General features: G+C 39.2%; 1 protein-coding gene across 1 annotated transcript in view; it reads left to right on the plus strand.

Annotated features, from left to right (window-relative positions):
- Positions 1-21,686, plus strand: part of man1a1 (mannosidase, alpha, class 1A, member 1) — a 142,675-nt gene that overhangs the window by 109,081 nt on the left and 11,908 nt on the right. The window contains exons 6-11 of the mRNA XM_077247081.1: positions 1,684-1,807; positions 3,935-4,028; positions 11,225-11,340; positions 15,560-15,779; positions 16,687-16,859; positions 19,163-19,278. Coding sequence (XP_077103196.1) covers positions 1,684-1,807; positions 3,935-4,028; positions 11,225-11,340; positions 15,560-15,779; positions 16,687-16,859; positions 19,163-19,278 — 843 coding nt within the window. The remainder of the gene's footprint in view (positions 1-1,683; positions 1,808-3,934; positions 4,029-11,224; positions 11,341-15,559; positions 15,780-16,686; positions 16,860-19,162; positions 19,279-21,686) is intronic.

The raw sequence follows: 21,686 nt of genomic DNA on the forward strand, positions 1-21,686 counted from the left end.
ATTACATGTCATTACTCAGCAGTAATTTATCTTCATACTTGGTGTAGAGACAGAGTCGTGTGCAGAGCGGATATGCTGTCGGGCTTGTAAAGGCTGGTCAGGAGACCTGGCGTACTGGTGGCTTCCTTTTCCAGGCTGGAGTTAAGTTGTCAGGTTTTAGATGGAACCGTGCCAGTGAAAATCAATAAAGACGGATCTAATCGCAGGCGGAGAACACGGCCCCTCTGCAAAATAAGGCTATGAAATCAACTTGGCAACTGTGTCAGAAGTGGTGTGATTAATCATGTTTGAATAAACTCTAGTCGGAAATTAATTATCAATTCAGTGACATGGTAAATAAAAAGCAGGAAGGTAAAGCTTGTAAACTACGGATGAGCAAACCGTACTTGTCTTGAAATCATTATTTCATTATCATTTTTTAGCATCTTCTAAGTCTAGAACTTGCATCTGTAAAACTATAATGAATCCAGATATTTTGTGTGTGTGTGTGTGTGTGTGTGTGTGTGTGTGTGTGTGTGTGTGTGTGTGTGTGTGTGTGTGTGTGTGTGTGTGTGTGTGTGTGTGTGTGTGTGTGTGTGTGTGTGTGTGTGCGTGCGTGCGTGCGTGCGCACGCACGCGCGTGTGAACAATACAAAATATATATTCACATGTTTTTGAAAGTCTCTTATGCTCACCAAAGCTGCATTTATTTTATCAAAAATACAGTAAAGCAATAATATTGTGCAATATTATTACAACCTCAAATATCTGTTTGTTTGTTTTTGTTTTTTACAATGTAATTTATTCCTGTGATGGCAAAGCTGAATTGTCAGTATCATTACTACAGTGTTACTATTATTCTAATTAGCCAATTTGCTGCTCTAGAAACATTTCTCATTATTATCAATGTTGAAATTAGTTGTGCTGCTCAATATTTTTGTGGAAACTGTGATACATTTTTTCAAGATTCTTTGATGGAAAGTTCAAAAGAACAGCATGCATTTCAAATAGACATTTGTTATAACATGTTTAATTATCTTTACTGTCGCTTTTGATTTAATTTAATGGATCCTTGCTAAATTAAAGTATTAATGTCTTTTCTTTTTTTTACGTATTGACCCCAGACTTTTGAACCGTAGGGTAAAAATAAATGCATGTATTTATGCCTCTGAATCAACAGACATTCTTACCAGTAATATTGGTGTCATCAATTTAATCAAATATGATGGTTAAAATCAAGTCCTGCCATATTTCTCACTGATGTACTGTTTTTTTTTATATATATATATGTGTGTGTGTGTGTGTGTGTGTGTGTGTGTGTGTGTGTGTGTGTGTGTGTGTGTGTGTGTGTGTGTGTGTGTGTGTGTGTGTGTGTGTGTGTGTGTGTGTGTGTGTGTGAGTAATATTAATTTACTACATGTACTTACTATAGGGTTAGGATAGGATTAGGATTTGGTTGAGGGATAGTTGCATGTAATTATACATAATGTAACCTATGTAACAAGGACACTGTAAAATCGAGTGTTACCCGATTTGTTTGTTTTTTAACTCAGAAAAAAAGCAATACAATTTCATGTCTCGGTTCAAGAAAAATGGCCAATTTTGACTGGTTGAAAGTTTTCAGAGCGCAAAATGTGTACACACAGCTCATGATTGCTCAGTTACACAAATAAGCCTAATCTCTCTTCATTCCTCTTCCTGCAGTGGGATCGGCAGAAACTGGCCGTGGGCGTCCGGAGGAAGCAGCATTCTCGCAGAATACGGGACGCTGCATTTGGAGTTCATGCACCTCAGTGCACTTTCCGGGAGACCAGTTTTTGCAGAGAAGGTGAGGAGCAGTTCAGGCGTTACACCTGTGCAGTGCATTAAACGCTGTGCTGAACTAAATGTAAACTTGTAGAGGTCATGAACTGTTAGAAGAGCTGACCACAGTGACCCAGATTGACCTTTCCTCATAACCGTTTTATTGATGCTTGTTTGGCTGCAATTCTGAGATCTGATTTCTCTCCGAATGAATCCGCTGACCTGACCTGCGATATAGACACAGACAAATGACACTATTACAAGCTCTGAATGAGGCTGTACAAACTGTGAAAGTGACCTAGTCTATAGATTTATGAGTCTGTCCCCTGGAAGACATCGGTCACATCACAGACAGGGTTCCCACGCGTCCTGGAAAACCTGGAAAACCTGGAAAATGAAAGACCAATTTTCCAGTCCTGGAAAACACATGGAAAATGGGAAAAAAAGTAAAATGTTCTGGAAACTTTTGTGTTGTCCTGGAAAATAATTTTCCCTCCTTGTGGATGAACGCAAACGGGTTAAACATTTTACGCATGAATGTCTGTTTTCAGCTGCCTTCAAAGGGTAATATTGGGCTGAAGCGCTTGTCTGCTTTCATTTCTGCATGTAGCCAGCACAGCGCCCCACGTGACACAAACCTGCCAATATGTACGCATTTTGCGTAGCAAGTACGCAATTTGACATCTCAGTATGTAGGACTTGCCCCTGTAAACTACGGACATGTGACAACACGATGCAGCAGCGTGGTGAAGCACTTTCAGCTAATCATTGTAGAAAAGCGGAGAATAACGAGTCTACCGAACCTACAACGTAACATTCCCGTCCCTCTCCTCCTGCCCTCTGCCTGAATGTTCCCCATTCGCTGCAGTTGGGCTTAAAAAGGTAAACTGTGTGTGTGTGTAGGCCTGTCGCGATAGTCAATAAATCAATTAATCGCACGATAAAAAAATGAGCTCGATAATCTTTCCGGTCGCAATAATTTCCATTTGCATGCTTGTGTGTTTTCCTCGTCTCTCTCTACCAAAGAGACTGGATGACAACTCTCGGTTTCTTAGCGTGAACTAGAGCTTAGATTCTCTGCCCGAGCCCGAACTTGACCCGACCCGCGGGCCGATATTTCCCGACACTATCCTCGGGCCGGGCCCTTGATCTAGAGACGTACGCACTCCCAACGCAATAGAGTGCGGCGCGGCACTAGATTTGATGGCCGAGTGCGGGCGCGGCCGGTAATGCACTCACTCTGTGTGTGCGGATTGTGGGAGAATAAAACGCAGGGATGCAAACAGCGCGCTTTTCGGTGCCTCACGCTTTTTTCACTTCAGTTTGGGTGACTTGGGTCTGAGACTGAGAGGGTCTTATTATAATTTCACAAAGTCATCTGAAGCCATTCCATAGCTTAATGTGAGGGACAGAAGTCTATTTACATCATTAAATTAAAGTTTACACCAGTAGGATAAATGGATTTTGCATTTAAACACATTTAGCTTTACAAAAGGTCCATCCATTTCAGCAATATAATTGACAAAAACGGTTACAAAGATTTGATAAATCAAAATAATTTAGAGTCAAAAACACATAACTCATCAGTTTATGCCATTATGTATACCAGATGCGTAATGTGCCTTGGTGCGGGCAGATGCAATTAATTTAGAATTCCGATAATAGTTAATATTTTCTAACGTTAGTGACTGATTGCGAATACAGCTTGACTGTGAGAGTTTGGACTTTTAAACTGATATCAGCAAGTAAAATAGCAGTGTATGAACTAAAGTAGAGAATAACTTCTGTTTTAGTAGTGTGGCATTGCAAGTAGAGGAAAGCAGGTGGCATTGTGAAAGACAACAATCTTTGCACAACTATAATACAGAAATAACGGTATAGGTACAATATCACATTTGTTTCAAAATATATCTCGATATGATAATATCGGTATATCGCCCAGCCTTAGTTGTGATAACTTGATTCGCACTGTAGCAGCTGAAAAAGTCTTGAAAATGTCCTGGAAAAGTCCTGGAAAATCATTTCAAGAAAAGAGTGGGAACCCTGACAGAGGCTGTTTACTGTTTTTAGTGGCTTACTGTAGGGGATGAGCTTAGCTATGGCTTAATAATTGGATGTGGTTATATAAGCGATATGTGCTCTAACATTGCAGGTGATGAACATCAGAAAGGTGCTGAATCGCCTGGACAAACCTCAAGGATTGTATCCAAATTACCTGAACCCTAACAGTGGACAGTGGGGCCAGCGTAAGTCCAAACACACACACACACACACACACATACTGAAGAACTTCAGAAGTATTAGCTGAAATGTAACTCACTGGCGGCTGCTGGTCTTTCAAAGAGGGGAAGCTCATTTTCGGCCTACATCATAAAAATTGTTCATTTATTTATACTTAAATATTTATATATATATATACACACACTATATGAATGAATGAACAAACGATCTAAAAAAAAGATATTAAACTCGACGGAGGAAATGTGGGAATTATGTTAAACTGAAACAAGGAATGTGGTGTATAATTGTGTAAAATGTATGATGAAATTTGCCTAGCAATTTTGCCAACCAAATACCAAGAAATAGGTTGCAGCAGTTTGTCTTTCGATTACATTTGCAAAATCCGCGATGGGACAGAGAGCTCGAATAGCATCAGCGTCAGCGACTTTTTATAGTACAAAATCGCTGTCAATCAAAAGGAAAGGAAGTCTTTCGACAGACCCTCCAATCATCACGCGGAAGCCCGGAGTCCAGCCCCGCCCACTCCTCCATTCACAACAGACCCTCCAATCATCACGCAGAAGCCCGGAGTCCAGCCCCGCCCACTCCTCCATTCACAACAGACTGTCCAAACATCACGCAGAAGCCCGGAGTCCAGCCCCGCCCACTCCTCCATTCACAACAGACCCTCCAATCATCACGCAGAAGTCTGGAGTCCAGCCCCGCCCACTCCTCCATTCACAACAGACCCTCCAATCATCACGCAGAAGCCCGGAGTCCAGCCCCGCCCACTCCTCCATTCGCAACAGACCCTCCAATCATCACGCAGAAGCCCGGAGTCCAGCCCAGCCCACTCCTCCATTCACAACAGACCCTCCAATCATCACGCGGAAGCCTGGAGTCCAGCCCCACCCACTCCTCCATTCACAACAGACCCTCCAATCATCACGCAGAAGCCTGGAGTCCAGCCCCACCCACTCCTCCATTCACAACAGACCCTCCAATCATCACGCGGAAGCCTGGAGTCCAGCCCCGCCCACTCCTCCATTCACAACAGACCCTCCAATCATCACGCAGAAGCCTGGAGTCCAGCCTCGCCCACTCCTCCATTCACCCCAGAGAAACTGAGCATCGGTGGGCGGGGCATAATTGCAGATTTATCCAATGACCATTTAGTTTTGAAGCAGTGAAAAAAAACTGATTAAAGCAGCGCCACTGCAGTCACCGGAAGCTCGGCTTCAACAGGGAAATGCACTGTGACGCTCCGGGAATGAATGAGAAGGAAATCGAGTCAGCCGATCTGCAATATGAAGCTGATTCTGAACCAACTCGTCTTCGAGATGAACGTGTTCTAACGCATTTTTAGTCAATAAAATATTAACACAATAGTACATATTTGACCATTAATTTTTTAACATTATAGGGGAATCCGAGTTTCCCTCGCAGTCTTAAAGAAATCCCCACTGCTAACACTGTATGTCAAAGAAGTCGCCAGTTTTCCCAGAAATGTCATGATTTAAAATGAGCGGCAATTGGAAGTTTTTGTCTTTGAAATACTCTCACGGTGACACTCAAAGGCCGATTCAAGACAATATTTGTTGTGGATTGACAGAGACTGAACTTTGGGAGGTGATGTGAATCAGTTGCTGTGCTGCACGGCTTGCGCCATTACGAAAGCTTATCATTTGAATGAGTTATTAAAGGTGACATATCATGAAAATCTGAATTAAGTGCAATAATTGGGTCCCCGGTGCATCTACCAACCCTGAAAATGTGAAAAGTGACATCCCAGGAACTTTGTTTTGGTAAGCCTTTCTCTGTAGGCATGTCAAAAATTAAACTCTGTTTTATGCGTTATTTTCAACAAACCCGATTATAGATTTCCAGATTGCAGGTTTTTCTGGACACAACCTCCTAGTGTATATAGACAAAAATGACCTGCAGTACATATAAAATAACCAACCACAGTTTGTGTTTGACATAGGTCGTGTAAATCTGGTCGCAAAACGGCAAAGCAGGATGTTATTTTCTGGAACTCTTGAATTTCTTTCAAAACTTTGAAACCATGAACCACTCAAACTTTGGCAAAACCAGTGACAAGTTGTTCTTGTAGGAGCCTGGGAACTTGTAAACATGACTTTGCTTGCCAGCAGACTGATAGAAACTTTGCATTTCTGTCTGGAGCTGTCGATTTCAGCCCGCTTTTGACATTTTTGGGCGTAATCTGGATCAGACGTTTCAATGCCGTTTGAGGCTGAGGCGAGACAGCTGGCAACCCTGAAACTGTCGAGAAGTGGCACGACTCTCTCACCACATCTCATCTTCATCGTGCTTTATGGGTTAATTATGCAACACAAACAGAAGTATACACACTCGTCTCCTTGCGTTCATCCTCTAGATGACGCGTACATCAATAGTTTGGGCTGTTTTCTGCTGGTCTCGAGGCAACCGGAATGACGACTTCAGTGATGCCTGCTCTGCAGTGTTAGGCGGCTTTCGTGCCGTCCTCGCTCTGAGGGATTTATTGGCGGCTTAGTCTGGAGAGCAGTGCTGTCTCAACTTCATGGTCAGCGATGATGCAGACGCTTGATGATGAAGAGCCGGAGGAGAACAAAGTTACTGCAGTGTGTGTAGTCAGGATAACACAGGAGCACAAACTCTGATGGAGGAACGTCGCCACTGAGCGAGGCTTTTGAGATGTCAGAATGAAGCAATCCGAAACGAGCTTTCTTTTTTTGGTCCTTTTTTTCGCTTTGACAAAAGTCATTTGTTAGATGATCGTAAACAAAAAAGATCTGAGATGGCAGCAGGCCGCAGGGAAGATGGGATGATAACGTACAGCTGCATTTAAAAATAGCTGTCAGTCTTTTTATTTCACACAAGTAGCCCAGAACAGTCCTGAAGGGCTTTCCATATGGGTCAGTTGTCATGTTTAGGTTTTTAGCAGCTAGTCGCTCCAGGGTGGACCGTAATGAAACGACAACATGAAGCAACCATCCTATATAGTCCACCGTCTACCCTCCTTTTACCCTTCCTCTGTTTCTCATACTTGTGCATTAACTTAGTTTTACATGGTCAGGAATTCTCACAATGTTTCAAATCAGTTTCTCTCTTCCAGTTTAGCTTCATATGTGCAACTTGACAAAAGTTCCAGAACATAGCACGCTGTTTTCTAAGGTGACGTCAACGGATTAAAACCTCATAGGAGACTGAATTATAGCACTCTTTTCATTAGTATTATTATAAAGAATTTATTCTTATTGTTTATTCTAATTCTAAATATTTTTAAAAATGTATTGAAATAATATTTGTACATTTTAAAATGGATAAATTTGCTACAAATAGTAAATAAAAATATTATTTTAATTAATTATTTTTTTCAAATTTTAGTTTTCATTAGAATTTAGGCTATTATAATGACTTAATTTACTCCAAAGAATGTGATTTACTGACCCATGTTTTTTTTTTCTAAATCTGTGTGTGTGTGTGTGTGTGTGTGTGTGTGTGTGTGTGTGTGTGTGTGTGTGTGTGTGTGTGTGTGTGTGTGTGTGTGTGTGTGTGTGTGTGTGTGTGTGTGTGTGTGTGTGTGTGTGTGTGTGTGTGTGTGTGTGTGTGTGTGAAAACGTTGACATCCTTCCAATTATTTTGAGTTCCACAGAAGTAAAAGTCATTCGGGTTTGGAACAAAATAAGGGTGAGTAAATAATGGCAGAATCGTAATGTTTTGGTGAACTATTCCTTTAAAGGAGTATTGTATCCAAAATTAAAAAATAATAATAATTACAATCGTGCATTCACCCTCATGTCATGCTGTGAAAGACAAAATACATTTTGTAAATTTGTCACTTCACATTTTGCTTTCAGTAAGGGTTGTGGCTAAGAACAAAATGTGTGTATATTGGATATGGTGTGTTTCGGGGCTGCTCTGTGTGCTTCAGTGCTGTACAGAGAGACTTGGGTAATAAGCTCAGCTGGTCTTCAGGTTTTGCTCAGGAAGCACGTCAAGAGCTGACATTAAAACTCCTGTTTCCAGCTGTCAAGCTTTTACCAACAGAAGACCTCACATCTCCTTTTCACAACCAAACCCTCATACCAACAGCGCAGGAGAGTTTGGAGTTTCTATGAGATCTGTGTTCAGCTAATATTACAGCAGTGGGGAAAAGCCATCTTATGTGACTAAGAAGTTAAATCAGCACAAAGCTGTTCAAAATCGGGCCCGCGGGCAAATCCAGTCTGCCACGAGTATCAATGACCTCCTGCTAAAATCTTTTAAAGACTTTCTTTTGAGAATTCAATACCTGCTTCTGTGTCTGCACTGCAAGAGTAATGAAATAACCTCCCATTCAAATAAATTAAGCACTTCGAGAGACACGGCTCTTGTCTACACTCAGACATATGACTCAAAACAAATAATATATTTTTTAAATAGAAATTAATACCTTTATTCTGCAAGGATGCATTAAATAAAAACATATAGCAAAGACACAATCTGTGAATAAATGCTGTTCTTTTGAACTTTTAATACAAAAAATGTGTCTTGAGCAGCAAATCAGCATATAAGAATGAGTAATGATGCTGAAAATGCAGCTTTACCATCACAAAATGCCTTATATTTTAAAATATATTAAAAGTCATATTTCCCAATTTTACTGTTTTTTCAGCCTTGGTGAACATAAGAGACTTCTTTCAGAAACATAAAAAAATCTTACTGACCCCAAACTTTCCAAACCAATCATTCACTTTTTCTTCAGAAGGTGTTTAAATCTAGTTTACCAAATGCCTTGAAAGTGGGCGCAAATGTGTGTGTGCGTGCGTGTGTGTGTGTTTTTCCAGGTGGTGCGGTGAGCTTCAGTGCTGTCCAGTCCACTGTGTGTGAGAGATGAGAATCTGTGGGTCGAGGAGCACCACTGTTGTGTGATTGTCTGATTGATGATCAATCTCATGAATATTTATACCTCATTAAGCACTTGTTTGTGTGATAGATTTGTCAAGAGAAATGGAGCCACAGCGCAGACAGCCGTAGAAAATACACTGCTGAGCTACTGTTCAGGGTAAATGCACAGGAAGGGAAAAACAAGCATTTTGCTTTAGTTTAAAGTCTTATTTCAATTGTCTAAGGGGTTTTTATGGTACTCGCTATGCACTCAGCTGAATTTCTGAATTAGGTTTTTGTTAATCTTCCTCAGGGATATTTAAATTATGCAGCTCATGGGCCAAAATGTGCACCAGGGGCCAGTGAATAAAAATGACCCGCTAATAGCCGATACTTATGGTTTTAAAATGTGCAATAACCAACATTTACAGCTAATTGTGCTACATCAGCCTCATATTTATATCCATTTTAATTTATATCAGAAGTGCTGGTCAGACCCTTTTCATTTTCCAAACCAATTTAGATATGTTTTAGTCACTATATATTTATTGTATTCAAAGGAATTAATCATTCTAAAGATTATGCAATTTCATAAATTTATGCTAATGTCTCATCTTTAAATGTCTTAAACCTTCACAAATTTCACACAATTCATCTGTAAAATCAATAATAGCCCTATCCGTCCATCAGTCCGTTTTGCTAAATGAAATTCACACATTTGAGAATGCTGTAAACGGTCTGTCACTTTGGGCCACTCAGTGATGACAGCATTTGCATAGTGATGCATTGCTTCATAATAATTAAAAAGGAAATGTGACTTGAAATGAATTGAGAAACTTTTTTTGAATGAATCTGATTATCAATTACAGTGTTCTAGGTGGTTGCTAGGCTGTTCTAGGTGGTTGTTAGGTTTTTTAAAATGGTTTCTAGGGTGTTCTAGGTGGTTGCTAGGCTTTTTTTAATGGTTTCTAGGGTGTTCTAAATGGTTGCTAGGCTTTTCTAAATGGTTGCTAGGGTGTTCTAGGCCAGGGGTCCTCAAATAGCGGACTGTGGTCCGTGCAAGTTGCTTCTCTATCCCGCCAAAGACGGCAGTGGTCTTCACTATTTTTATCTTGAGAGTCTCACTGATAGGACAAAGTTTTTAGGACAAAAAAAGGAGAGCCATTTTTACCGCAAAGTATAAAAAGTCACATCCAGTCATAAATACCATGTCTGCTTATCAATCTGTCACCCCTGAACATACAATATGCAATGCAATCAAATACAAAAGAGGGGGAAAAAAACATTTAGGATTTTCCAGTCAAATTTGTAAACCTTAGACAAGATGATTTCCCTTAATGACAAAAAAGCAGGATTTCCAGAATATATTAATCCCAGAATTATCTTAAATATTTTTTTTTCTACATTAGCCCATGTATCTAACCATCCAAAAGCACATCGTTAAGAGCTGGAGAGACCGGCATAACTGGCAACTCCGCAGAGACTGGATATGTTTTCATGCACAACTTTTGTTTTAATCGGACTGAATAAATTCCGATTGATGAATCTGAATGTATTGTAGTTTACATGAACGCTAAATATCGTGATGTGATACAAGATCGGGTTGATGTGCGTGTTTGAGTGTTTTGCTTATTATGTACTTTGTTTGTTTGTTTTTAGTAGAAAGGCCTACTTAACAAAATATGAAAATGGTTCAGACTTTAAGAAGAAACCCCTGAACTCCCGTACCGTATATTTTCTGTCACATGACCCTCTGTCATGGGTATATAAATGTAAAAATAAAAAAAAGTCTGATAAAACATCAGATTTTACCTTTTAATATTCAAAATTATTTTAAAAATAATAATCCTAAACAAAGTACTACTGCTGCTCAGATGGAAATGTATAACTATTCCAAATATCATAATTATACAGTTTATTATAATTATCATAAAGACCTTTTAGAAAAAAATTTGTATCACAGTAGAAAAATAAGATTTTTTTTTTCTGAATGAGGATTATTTGTTGTTTGTAACCTTTTATTCATTCTAGTATGTTATTTATGGCATGTCTATGTATGTTTTTGGCATGGCATTAAGCATCTATTACGATTACTACTACTCTTTTAACATGTATTGTGAATGTGAAGTGCTCCAGGTTCACTCTATCTTGATATTTGTGTAATTCCGAACATGTTTTACCATACAAACTTACTGAGATGAGAGCGCTTCTCTTGCTCTCTCGTACCGTGTGCGCACATTTCATATCTAAGAATTGTGTGCAGTTCTATTTAATGCAGTCAGACTATAGATGAATGTAGGACGGGATTTTTCACACACACACACACTCTGGCATTTTCGCTGTGTTGCAGATCACGTCTCAGTTGGAGGCTTGGGGGACAGTTTCTACGAGTACCTGCTGAAGGCCTGGATCATGTCAGACAAAAGTGACGAGGAGGGAAAGAAGCTCTACTACGATGCCCTGCAGGTAAAGTCCATTTTTTACAGAGAGAAAAAGACCAGAGAAATGTTACATTCTATTGGCGATTTGATCAAATGGCCGGACCGCTGCTGACTAGACATCCATGTTTCTTGCAGGATGCCTTAAGGGATTTGTGTCAGCAAAATAGTGAGGAAACAAAATTGTTACAATTTTACTTAAATTAGTAAACAATTGTGGTTTTAGTTGATGCCTAAATTCAAAGTTATTTATTCCAATACAAGTATGCAATAAAACATAATTACGTAATTAATTTTGGCTAATTATGCCTGTTTATTTCCTGAAATGTAGAATACATTTTGTTTAGGTTTAACAGTTTTAACTGAGTCCAGAACTGTCAAAACAATTAACACTCCTCCTGATTTTCTCATGAACTATCACCTGAATTTTCACACACTATTATTTTTTATTTTTTTTAAATAAATGAATCTCCTGGATGTATTTTGAAGGTTTTCTCTATTTTAAATGGGTAGTGCATTTTATGAAACTAACTGTTCTTCCACTGTGGTCCATAAAATGAAAGGTAATTTATTAAATATAATGAAAATATTTAAAATATTTTAATATGTCTGTTTATGGGAAATTCATACTATAAGTTCATAAGAAATTCATAAGTATTATTTAAAAATACAAGGCTTTCATTTTATTTATACTGTATGTCCTTATATTCAATTCTGCATCTTGTTTTCGCAAGCTCAATTTCAATTCAATTCTCATGTCTGTTTGTTTTTTTTGTTTTTTTGGTAGAGAGATCCGGATACACTTCAATAAAACAAACTACAACAAAAAACTAAAATAAAACTGAATATCTATTCTTACGGCTCAATTGTCATTCACAAATTAAATCTAATATCTAGTCGGACTAAAGTTTATTTAGTGCTAGTTCTGTATTGTTGAATGTTTCCCCTCAAGTTTCCATGTCCAGTATTTTCAGGAAAGAATCTGCATTGCAAATGTTTGTTTTTCTTATTGCCCTTAGCTTGAACATCTAGAAATGTGTCTTCTGCATGTTTTCAGGTGTTGGAATTCCTCTTCAGTGTTCATCTGTGTCTCTGTCTGTGGCTATGTTTATACAACGCAAAAGTGGGGTTGCGTTATCACTTTTTATTCTGCGTTTAGAAGAGCGTTATTGGGGGGAAATCTGCGTGCTTACGGTGACGCAAAAGTGTGTGAAATTCGATGTAGTATGCACTCCAGGCGCTAGGGGGCAATGTGAAGCACTGACACACAACAACACCAAGTCCGCGCGCCTGCGTACAACCTTCCTTCTACTTCTCTCCCTAGTAGTGCGACATCAAAACATGGCGAAGCGAACAGCAAAAAGACTCTTGTACGTTTATCAGAGCCGCTAGGGCAACTTGAAGGTCCGACGTATGGAAATAATCCGACATGTTGGTTGTTATTTTCCTGTACTGGCGCATGCCTGTGACGTAAACGCGTACGCGACGACAGCCACAGTGAGCAGATTAGGGTTTTTACCCTTTAGACGGGAACGCGACGGTGGAGCGTTTTTAAGATTTCCACTCTGGTGGGTGGCTTCACTTTTTTGCGTTTTTAAGCCCCAAAAACGCCGTCACCGTGTAAACGAAAGGCACATCCGATAAAATATTTTTACGTTTTCACCCGGAATCGTTCTCGTGTAAAGTGTGTGTGTGTGTGTGTGTGTGTGTGTGTGTGTGTGTGTGTGTGTGTGTGTGTGTGTGTGTGTGTGTGTGTGTGTGTGTGTGTGTGTGTGTGTGTGTGTGTGTGTGTGTGTGTGTGCTGCCACCAGTGTTCTGCTGAAGCTGTCCGTGAGAGCTTTGGAAAGCTGGTGCAGACTGATTGTTACAGACCACAAACTCAATCCTCACTTTCATTAGAGAGGACCATCTCAACCTGACTAAGATAATGTTGTCCCTCTGGCCGTCTGTCTGGGTGGCTCCCTGGAGTGACTCAAACACACACACACACATTGAACTCCAGGCCAATCATCCAAGAAAAGAAAAGTGCATTATTTCGGTCACCTTCAGAGAGGGCTTATAAAATTGCCATTGTGTCCACCATTTTACCCAGGCATTCATTACCACTATATAAAGCTTTTTATCAGGCCTTTAATTCTCTCTATACTGCCTGATTTCACCTAATTTATCTCACTAACCATAGGGTGCTCAATCATCTCCTTTCATCCACACTTCTCAGCTGTAGCATTCAGTTATTTGCACCATTGGGAAAAATAAGTACATTACGGCAATGACTGTTGACGTATCGCAGTAGATTGAGTTCCTGTTTAAGCAATGCTAAATGCTAAAGTCTTCATTTTTGTGCATAACAGTGTTGGGGGAGCTACTTTACAACTAGCATTCCAAGCTACAAACTAGGAAAACTCATTGGAATATGGTTGTAATCAAAATTATTCAACCCCAATTGCTTTCAGATTTACAGACTTTCAGCTGTTTGCAATGAACAAATCAAACAAAAGTTATTGAAATAGCTCAACACAACAAATGTTGAAAAAATGGTTTCCCCAAATTAAACTGAAAATGCATTTTTTTAATGACTTCTGCATTCTCAAAATTATTCATTTCTCACAACGACACAAATCTGCAAAATGGGTGTTGTCTCCAGCACACATGATGCAACTAATCAAGGGCTTCAATAGTTGCACCAGGTGTGCTTGAGCTAGAACACATTATATATCTGAACTGGCTAGGTTTGTTGAGTGTCACATTTGACTGCATGTTAGAAATATGGCTCAAAAGATAAGTTAAAAGAATGCTCAAAAAAGTTGAGAGAAGAAATGTTCCTAGAGACACCATTGGAAGCATCGTTCGCAAGTTTAAAGTTAAAGGAACTGTGGTTACACTACCTGGACGAGGCAGAAAAAAGAAGCTATCAATGGCTGCAGCAAGATTTCTGAGAAGGCAGGTTTAGAAAAACCCTAGATTGACTGCTAAAAGACTTGGTGGCAACAGGCACTGAGCTTTCAGCTTGCACATTAAGGCATGTACTAAACGCTTGTGGTTTCCATGCCAGAACTCCAAGATGTACACCACTACTGACCCAAAAGCACAAGAAAAGTCTCTCAAAATCATATAAATGAGCCACAGAAGTTTTGGGATTCTGTTCTGTGTAGCGATGAAACAAAACTTTTCGGCCCTATGGATCACAGTGTGTCTGGAGGAAGCAGAATGAAGCATATGCTGAAAAGAACAACAGTTAAGCACGGTGGGGCTCGGTGATGCTCTGCGGCTGCTTTGCATATTCCGGCACTGGAGACCTGCAGCGTGTGGAAGGCAAGATGCATTGATGTGAAGTATCAGGAAATCCTAGGAGAAAACATCATAACAAAGTGAAGAAGCTGAAGTTTGGGCATCATTGGACCTTACAACAGTACAATGATCCCAAGTATACTTCAAATTCCACCAAGGCTTGGTTGAATAATTTTGAGACTGTCATTAAAAGTAGCATTTTCAGTTGAATTTGGGGAAACGACTTCAAACATTTGTTTGCACCGGTGTCAGACATTCCCAATGAGATAATTAGTCATTTGTGGCGAACATGTGAAATATCTGAGATAGCAAGACAAAAGGGACTGCAGTATGCATTCGAGGGATATATCCACGACATAATATGCAACCGATTAGAACATAATTTCATAAAGCGTGGACAAAAAAAATTGACAATTTCTATCATTACATGAACAACTACAATACATTATTCAACATACAAAAACAAACAAAATGTAAGCTAGTTCTGTTACTACTTTCAGTTTCTCTACAACACTGATGCCATAGTTATGATGAAATAAGATTACAAAGGGTGTGATGTAAGAAAAAGAGAGTCAGATGCTTTACTTATTTCCTTTGGTACCATGGTGATGAAGTCTCCAGTTTTCCATTCAAATGCACCGGAGCCCTTTTCCAGACAGATATGAATCTCATTTTCCATGTGTGTGATGTTTCTGTAAATACACATCGCTGGCGCACAGCTGTGACCCTGAAATCTGCTATGATCTTCCTTACTCTGGGCCTTGAACTCTTCTAACGGCGCTTTTGAGAGAAATCACACCGAAGCTTGAATGCCCTTGTTTGCATTTGTTTTATTTACCTAATACAAAAGAGGACAAAGTTCATTTTAACCCGCACAGTATAAATAACCACAGAGGGAAGAAATTGGCATTGAAAACAACTTAGTGACCTCTACTTTTCATTTTCTGTTCCGTATGCAGGCGATTGAAAAGAATTTGATCCGGAAGTCAAGTGGAGGGTTGACGTATATCGCAGAATGGAAAGGCGGACTCCTGGAGCATAAGATGGGTCACCTGACCTGCTTCGCCGGCGGTATGATTGCTTTAGGAGCAGACGGAGCCCCCGATGATAAGACGGGTCACCAGATGGAGCTCGCGGCTGAGATCGCCCGCACGTGTCATGAGTCTTACTCCCGAACAAGTGAGTGACAGCTTTGAAAAGGCTGAAACAACACATATTAAATGTTTCCTGCAAAAAAACCCAAAAAGTATGCTTGACTATACAGACATTTTCTTGTTATAGTTTGAATAGTGCAGTGCAAGTGCAGACACCCTGAAATAAGTAGTAATGTTTTGTGTAAAGAAAATTAAGCTTATTTTCTACCATTTTTATTTTCTATTTTTCTTGCCTACCAATTATGTTTGCAAAAAATTATTCTAATTCTCGTTATTGTATTGTGAATACATTTTTGTTGTAGTAAAGTATTTATTTTGTTATATTATCTTTTATTTACTATTATTATCATTTTTATTTTATTATTTTTTATGTCTTTTTTTATTCAAATTACTGTATAACAGTAAATCAAAAGTACTCAAAGGTAAAATGGTAATTACGGAAATAAGAATTATTTATTTATTTAAACTACGGTAATGAGTTTGTGTAGAAAATTGTGACATTAAAACAAAACAGCATATTTAAGTAAATATTTAAATTATACGTTTATGCATAGGTTTGTCTAACATTCATTATATACAGATTATGTGTATTTTTCCACATCTTTGCAGTGGCAAGAGATTTGTTACTTTACTAGTTAAGTATTTTCTTTTGTTGACTCTGCTCAGTGCCAGTTAACCCTGAACACACACACACACACACACTTAAATCCCTCTGGCAATCGTTAAACACACACACAGTCATAGTCATCACCGACGTGTTCATAATGCGTAGGTATTTTTATCAGACGCAGATTAACAAAGGTCCAGATTATGCCACAGCCATTCATCCACATCCTGATAGTGTTTCTCTTCATCTCAGGAACAATGTAATCCCATAATCCCTTGTCTACATGGACGTTTGAGCGATGAATTTGTGGGCATGCATGTTTCAGGTATGAAGCTGGGTCCCGAGGCGTTCCGGTTCGACGGCGGCGTGGAGGCCATCGCCACACGGCAAAATGAGAAGTACTTCATCCTGAGGCCGGAGGTCATCGAAACGTACATGTACATGTGGAGGTTCACCCACGACCCCAAGTACAGACAGTGGGGCTGGGAGGCGGTACAGGTGAGAACTGTCATGTGGATTTGACACATCACTTATTATGTAATGTCACCAGTACGTGACTGGTTAAACTGGGATGTAGGCCAGACTGTGAGTCACAGTGAGGCTTTATCCCTGCCCTCAGACGCTCCCTGCACTTCAGCATTGCAGGATTAGAGACAATGGAGACCACCAGGATCTCACAGCCTTGTAATTGTATCATAATGACTTCAGATTGCCATTGTGATTTGTCTGTCCCTTTAGGCGATACATCACATCTCTTCCTCCCTCGCTCTCCCTCTGTCATCTATTCCCCTCTCAGTAAAAATGTGCTGGCTCAACTCTTATGGGATGAAAGGCTTGATTCTTTCTTTCCTTCAAAAACTGCTTTGTAAAATCTTAAAACATTCTTTTACACAATCTTTACGCCGCCACAACGCCAATAATTTGATTGCTATTATGGACTTTTCACAAATAGGGCACAATTTGCTTTCCCATTACAGAGACACATCCCATTACTGTTTCATAAACTGTTGTGAGGTTTCTTGCATGAAAAGTGGATAATTTTAAACAAATTAAATTTTTTTTCTATTTAACTTTGATGTTTATGGATTACAAAAATAGAATTCAATGGTTTTTAACTGTATTCACATATGTTCCAAATTTGGTTAAAAAAAATGTAAAAAAATATCACTAAACACATGCACATGTTTCATGGGGACTTACCATAGACATGATGATTTGAATGCATCTTTGCTGAATAATAGTAATTTATTTTAAAACTTGGTATTCAAACAAACACCTAAATCCTGAGCATTAAACTTAGGCACATAAATTGTCCCACACATTTTTTTTTTCTGTTGTAAATCATGAGGCTCCTTGAGGTAAACTATGCTACACTATTAATTTTTTTGAGTGATTGGACCTGCTATTTATGCCTGACTGTCAATAAAACAAGCTGAGTCTCCCATAGAGTTACACTGAAGGAGCAGCCCCAGATATATATCTAGAGACCAGAATATTGTAAAGCGTGAGTCTACCGGCAGGTGCAGGGTTCTCAAGTCTCACGCGTCGGCCGTGAGACACACGCAATTCAACCAGTTCACACGCTCACACGCCACACCGTGTGTTTCTCACGCTGAAAAGGCAATGCCAACCAAGTTGTCATGCAAGCTTTATATATAATGTTGTATACGAGGCGCAGGCACACAAAGTGAAGTTTCCTCCCTTTCCTGCACGTATCTCGGCCAGATTGCGTTCATTACTAGGTAACCAACAACATCGCGCGAACACACGTCGTGATGGAGAAGGTTAATTGGAAGAAAGCTAACATTCTTAGGCTAGAACATTTAATATATAGACCATCATTTACATTATTATTGATGCAGTCAAAAACTACAACTACTTTGCAACCAGGCCAGAAGCTTTGGCTCAGTTTGGCTAGCTTATGTTATCTGAAACTAAACTCCATTAGGGCTCCTCCCCTAACCGCATGTGATCTCACTCCAAGCTTTGAATAAAACTTGAGAGTTAGATCAGAGTCGGAGCTAAACTCTGCAGAAACGTTGCCAGAATTGCCCAGCCCTGTCATATAGACTTGGAAGCAGTGTTGTGCCTGAACGCGTTCATTTGAGCGATAGTCATATTTTGGGCAAACGTGAACTGAATGTACTGTATCCCTGCCTGATGAACGTTACTGTGAACTCGTTCATTCTGGTGTCTGTGAACGACACGCTCTCTCAGTTTAACTTCGTTCAATAGATTGCCAGATTTCTATAGAGCGAAAAACCACCGTAAACAGGCCTTAATATGTAACGGAAAAACACCCAATCTGGCGACACCAGCACCGGTGTCGCACCGCCGCATGCGTCAGCAACACAGAAAACAAGAAAGAGGCGTCGTATGATCATTTAAACGAGTTTTATGACATTTTCGGGGAGGATGGGAAAAATCGTACATTTCTGTGCAAACTTTGCCCGCTGATAGAATAATTGCTGTCTGTGGTTCTATATGGACTGTGGGAATAATTTAGAAAAATAATAGGTCGCAGCAACATAATTATGGAAAAAAAGAACTATGAACTAGTTTTTATGAACTACAATTTTTTAAGTATGAACTATGAACTGAACTAGTTCATTTTAAAATTTGCAAACTGAATTATGAACTAGTTCATGCAGAAAGTGAACTTTCCCAACACCGCTTGGGAGTGGGGTTCTTTTGAGCCATTAAACACCTTTGCATTGGTGTTCTGTCTCTGAAAATCAAATGTACATGCAGTTGCTAGGGATTACATTGATACTGACAGTGCATTTATATCTCTATCTCAGGCTCTGGAGAAGTACTGCAGGCTGGAAGGGGGTTACAGCGGAGTAAGAGACGTCTACGCCAGCACTCCTAACCATGATGACGTGCAGCAGAGCTTCTACCTGGCTGAAACACTCAAGTGAGTACAGCACACACACAGGTGACTGTGGTGCAGGGTTGAGAAAACTTCTTGCATAATGCAAAAAAGTTAATAGCTTTTAAATTTAGAAGTTAAACACCTTTTCTTTTCTTTTTTTTTTCTTTTTTTGTGACACTATATTCACGACAGTTAAGCACATTTCTCCCAAAATTTTGCATAACTGCAATCAGTATGTGTACATGCATACGTGTGTGTGTGTGTGTGTGTGTGTGTGTGTGTGTGTGTGTGTGTGTGTGTGTGTGTGTGTGTGTGTGTGTGTGTGTGTGTGTGTGTGTGTGTGTGTGTGTGTGTGTGTGTGTGTGTGTGTGTGTGTGTGTGTGTGTGTCTGTGTGTCTGTCTGTCTGTCTGTCTGTCTGTCTGTCTGTCTGTCTATCCAGGTGGGGACTTTAACCTGAATGCACACAGACTCATGGGGACTTGTCACAGTGGGGACCTAAATAGAGGTCCCCATGGGTAAACAAGCTTATAAATCATACAGAATTAGTTTTTTTGGAAATGTAAAAATGCAGACAGTTGTGTGTGATGGGTAGGGTTAGTGTAAGGGGATAGAATGTACAGTTTGTACAGTATAAAAACCATTAAGTCTATGGAGAGTCCCCACAAAGATAGTAAACCAGACGTGTGTGCATAAATAATGTAAATATGCATATATGTAAGGAATAATTGACTCCGGGCCGTTGAATTATTAGAAAAATAATGCACACCCGAGGTGGTAATGCGGTCACGAAGCGAAGCCGTTACACCTCGGGTGTGCATTATTTTTCTAATAATTCAACGGCCCGGAGTCAATTATTCCGCTTATACTACAGTTACCACACCTCGAAACATTGTTCAGATGATGCATTTTTAGACGTTTGTGAAGTTTTTGTCATTAAAACAGTCTTATGTGTTGGACTATTTTCGTTTACGCATCTAATCCCATGCCTCCGTTGCTAATTCAAAAATGCCATTTTAGAGTTAGTAATGGAGGTTTGAGCCACTGATAGACTAATGCTGGGACACACTTACGACTTGCTGAAACATTCTGACTGTTTCCATCGACTGTAGCAGATTTTAAACACCGAGATTAGAGAGAGAGAGAGAGAGAGAGAGAGAGAGAGAGAGAGAGAGAGAGAGAGAGATGTTGCAATAATGAGACAGAAAAGCAAGTGTCAATATTATTATTTATTTATTAATTCTGTTTGTTTTAATTCATTCATTCTTTTTTTCTATTATTGACAGTAGACTAGCCTAATAAATGAGAAGCAAAGCCCTTTTAACAAGTAGGCCTATCAATAATTATTTATTTGTTATATTATCTGCAATAATTATGAAAACCCGTGCAGTAGGACTATCAATTTATTTATATATTCAGTTTAATTTTCTATTGATTGTAGATAGGACTATATACTTTATTTATTAAAATTAAACTGTATGTTTCCATTGTGAAGTTAGACATCGAAAATTGCAGATCAAGCGCATGTGACTGCATGTTTTTTCTTGTTATTAATTGCATCTTATTTTCCGTTATTACAATCAGTGTGTGTGTGTGTAAATATGTATTATTGTAATTATTATTGCAGTGGTAATGTGTTGTACTGTGTAGAATGAATTCTGATTCACATACTATACATTTATTACTGTGATTTGTTACTATAATCCATTAAAACAAATTGTATTATATTAATAAGAATCTAATTAGAATCATCAGTCAGAATAATGAGGGGGAAACATAAAACTAATGAGAATTTGGAGAACTGTGCTTAATTGTCATAAAAAATAATGTTACAGTGCAAAACAAACATCTTAAAAGACTTGATTTTCTCTATGAAAACGGTTGTATTTGTCTTTAGATTTTTGGGGGGAATATATAAGAAGTTTGTAAACACATATTTGTATATTAGAGCACTGAGGTTGAGTCCTTGAAATCAGATTCAGAAAACAGCCAGCCAATTAGATTGAGATTTTTCAGAAACCCCTTGCCACTTGGTTGTGCAGTAAATATCAAATGTTGTGTAAATTATCCATAGTGCATGTAGTAAGAGTCTGAGACTAACTTGTGTTTCTGCCATGATTGACTAAAGGAAAGATGTTCACTCAGAATCTAGTCAATTGAGCCATTTCTCTGTCAGAGCGAGAATTGTCACTGTCAATGTGAAGTGACTGAGACTCAAGACTGTGACGGTTGGAACTCATTCACAGGTTTCCTTATCGCACAACATTCATCATTAAAGACACTGATAAATGAAAGGAATGAATAAAGAACAAGTATTTTACTCCGTCAGGGCCCAGAATGAAGAGCTGAGGAGTTCGAGAGGTCACAATCCACTTCTGTTAGGGCTGGGTAAAAAATATTGATTTCTCGATTTTAATCGATTCTCATTTTTACTAACCGATATCGCTTCTTA

This window comes from Siphateles boraxobius, unplaced genomic scaffold (assembly GCF_051911475.1).
Source record: "Siphateles boraxobius isolate OS27281-9 unplaced genomic scaffold, OSU_SipBor_1 105, whole genome shotgun sequence".
In the NCBI taxonomy this organism is placed as follows: Eukaryota; Metazoa; Chordata; class Actinopteri; order Cypriniformes; family Leuciscidae; genus Siphateles; species Siphateles boraxobius.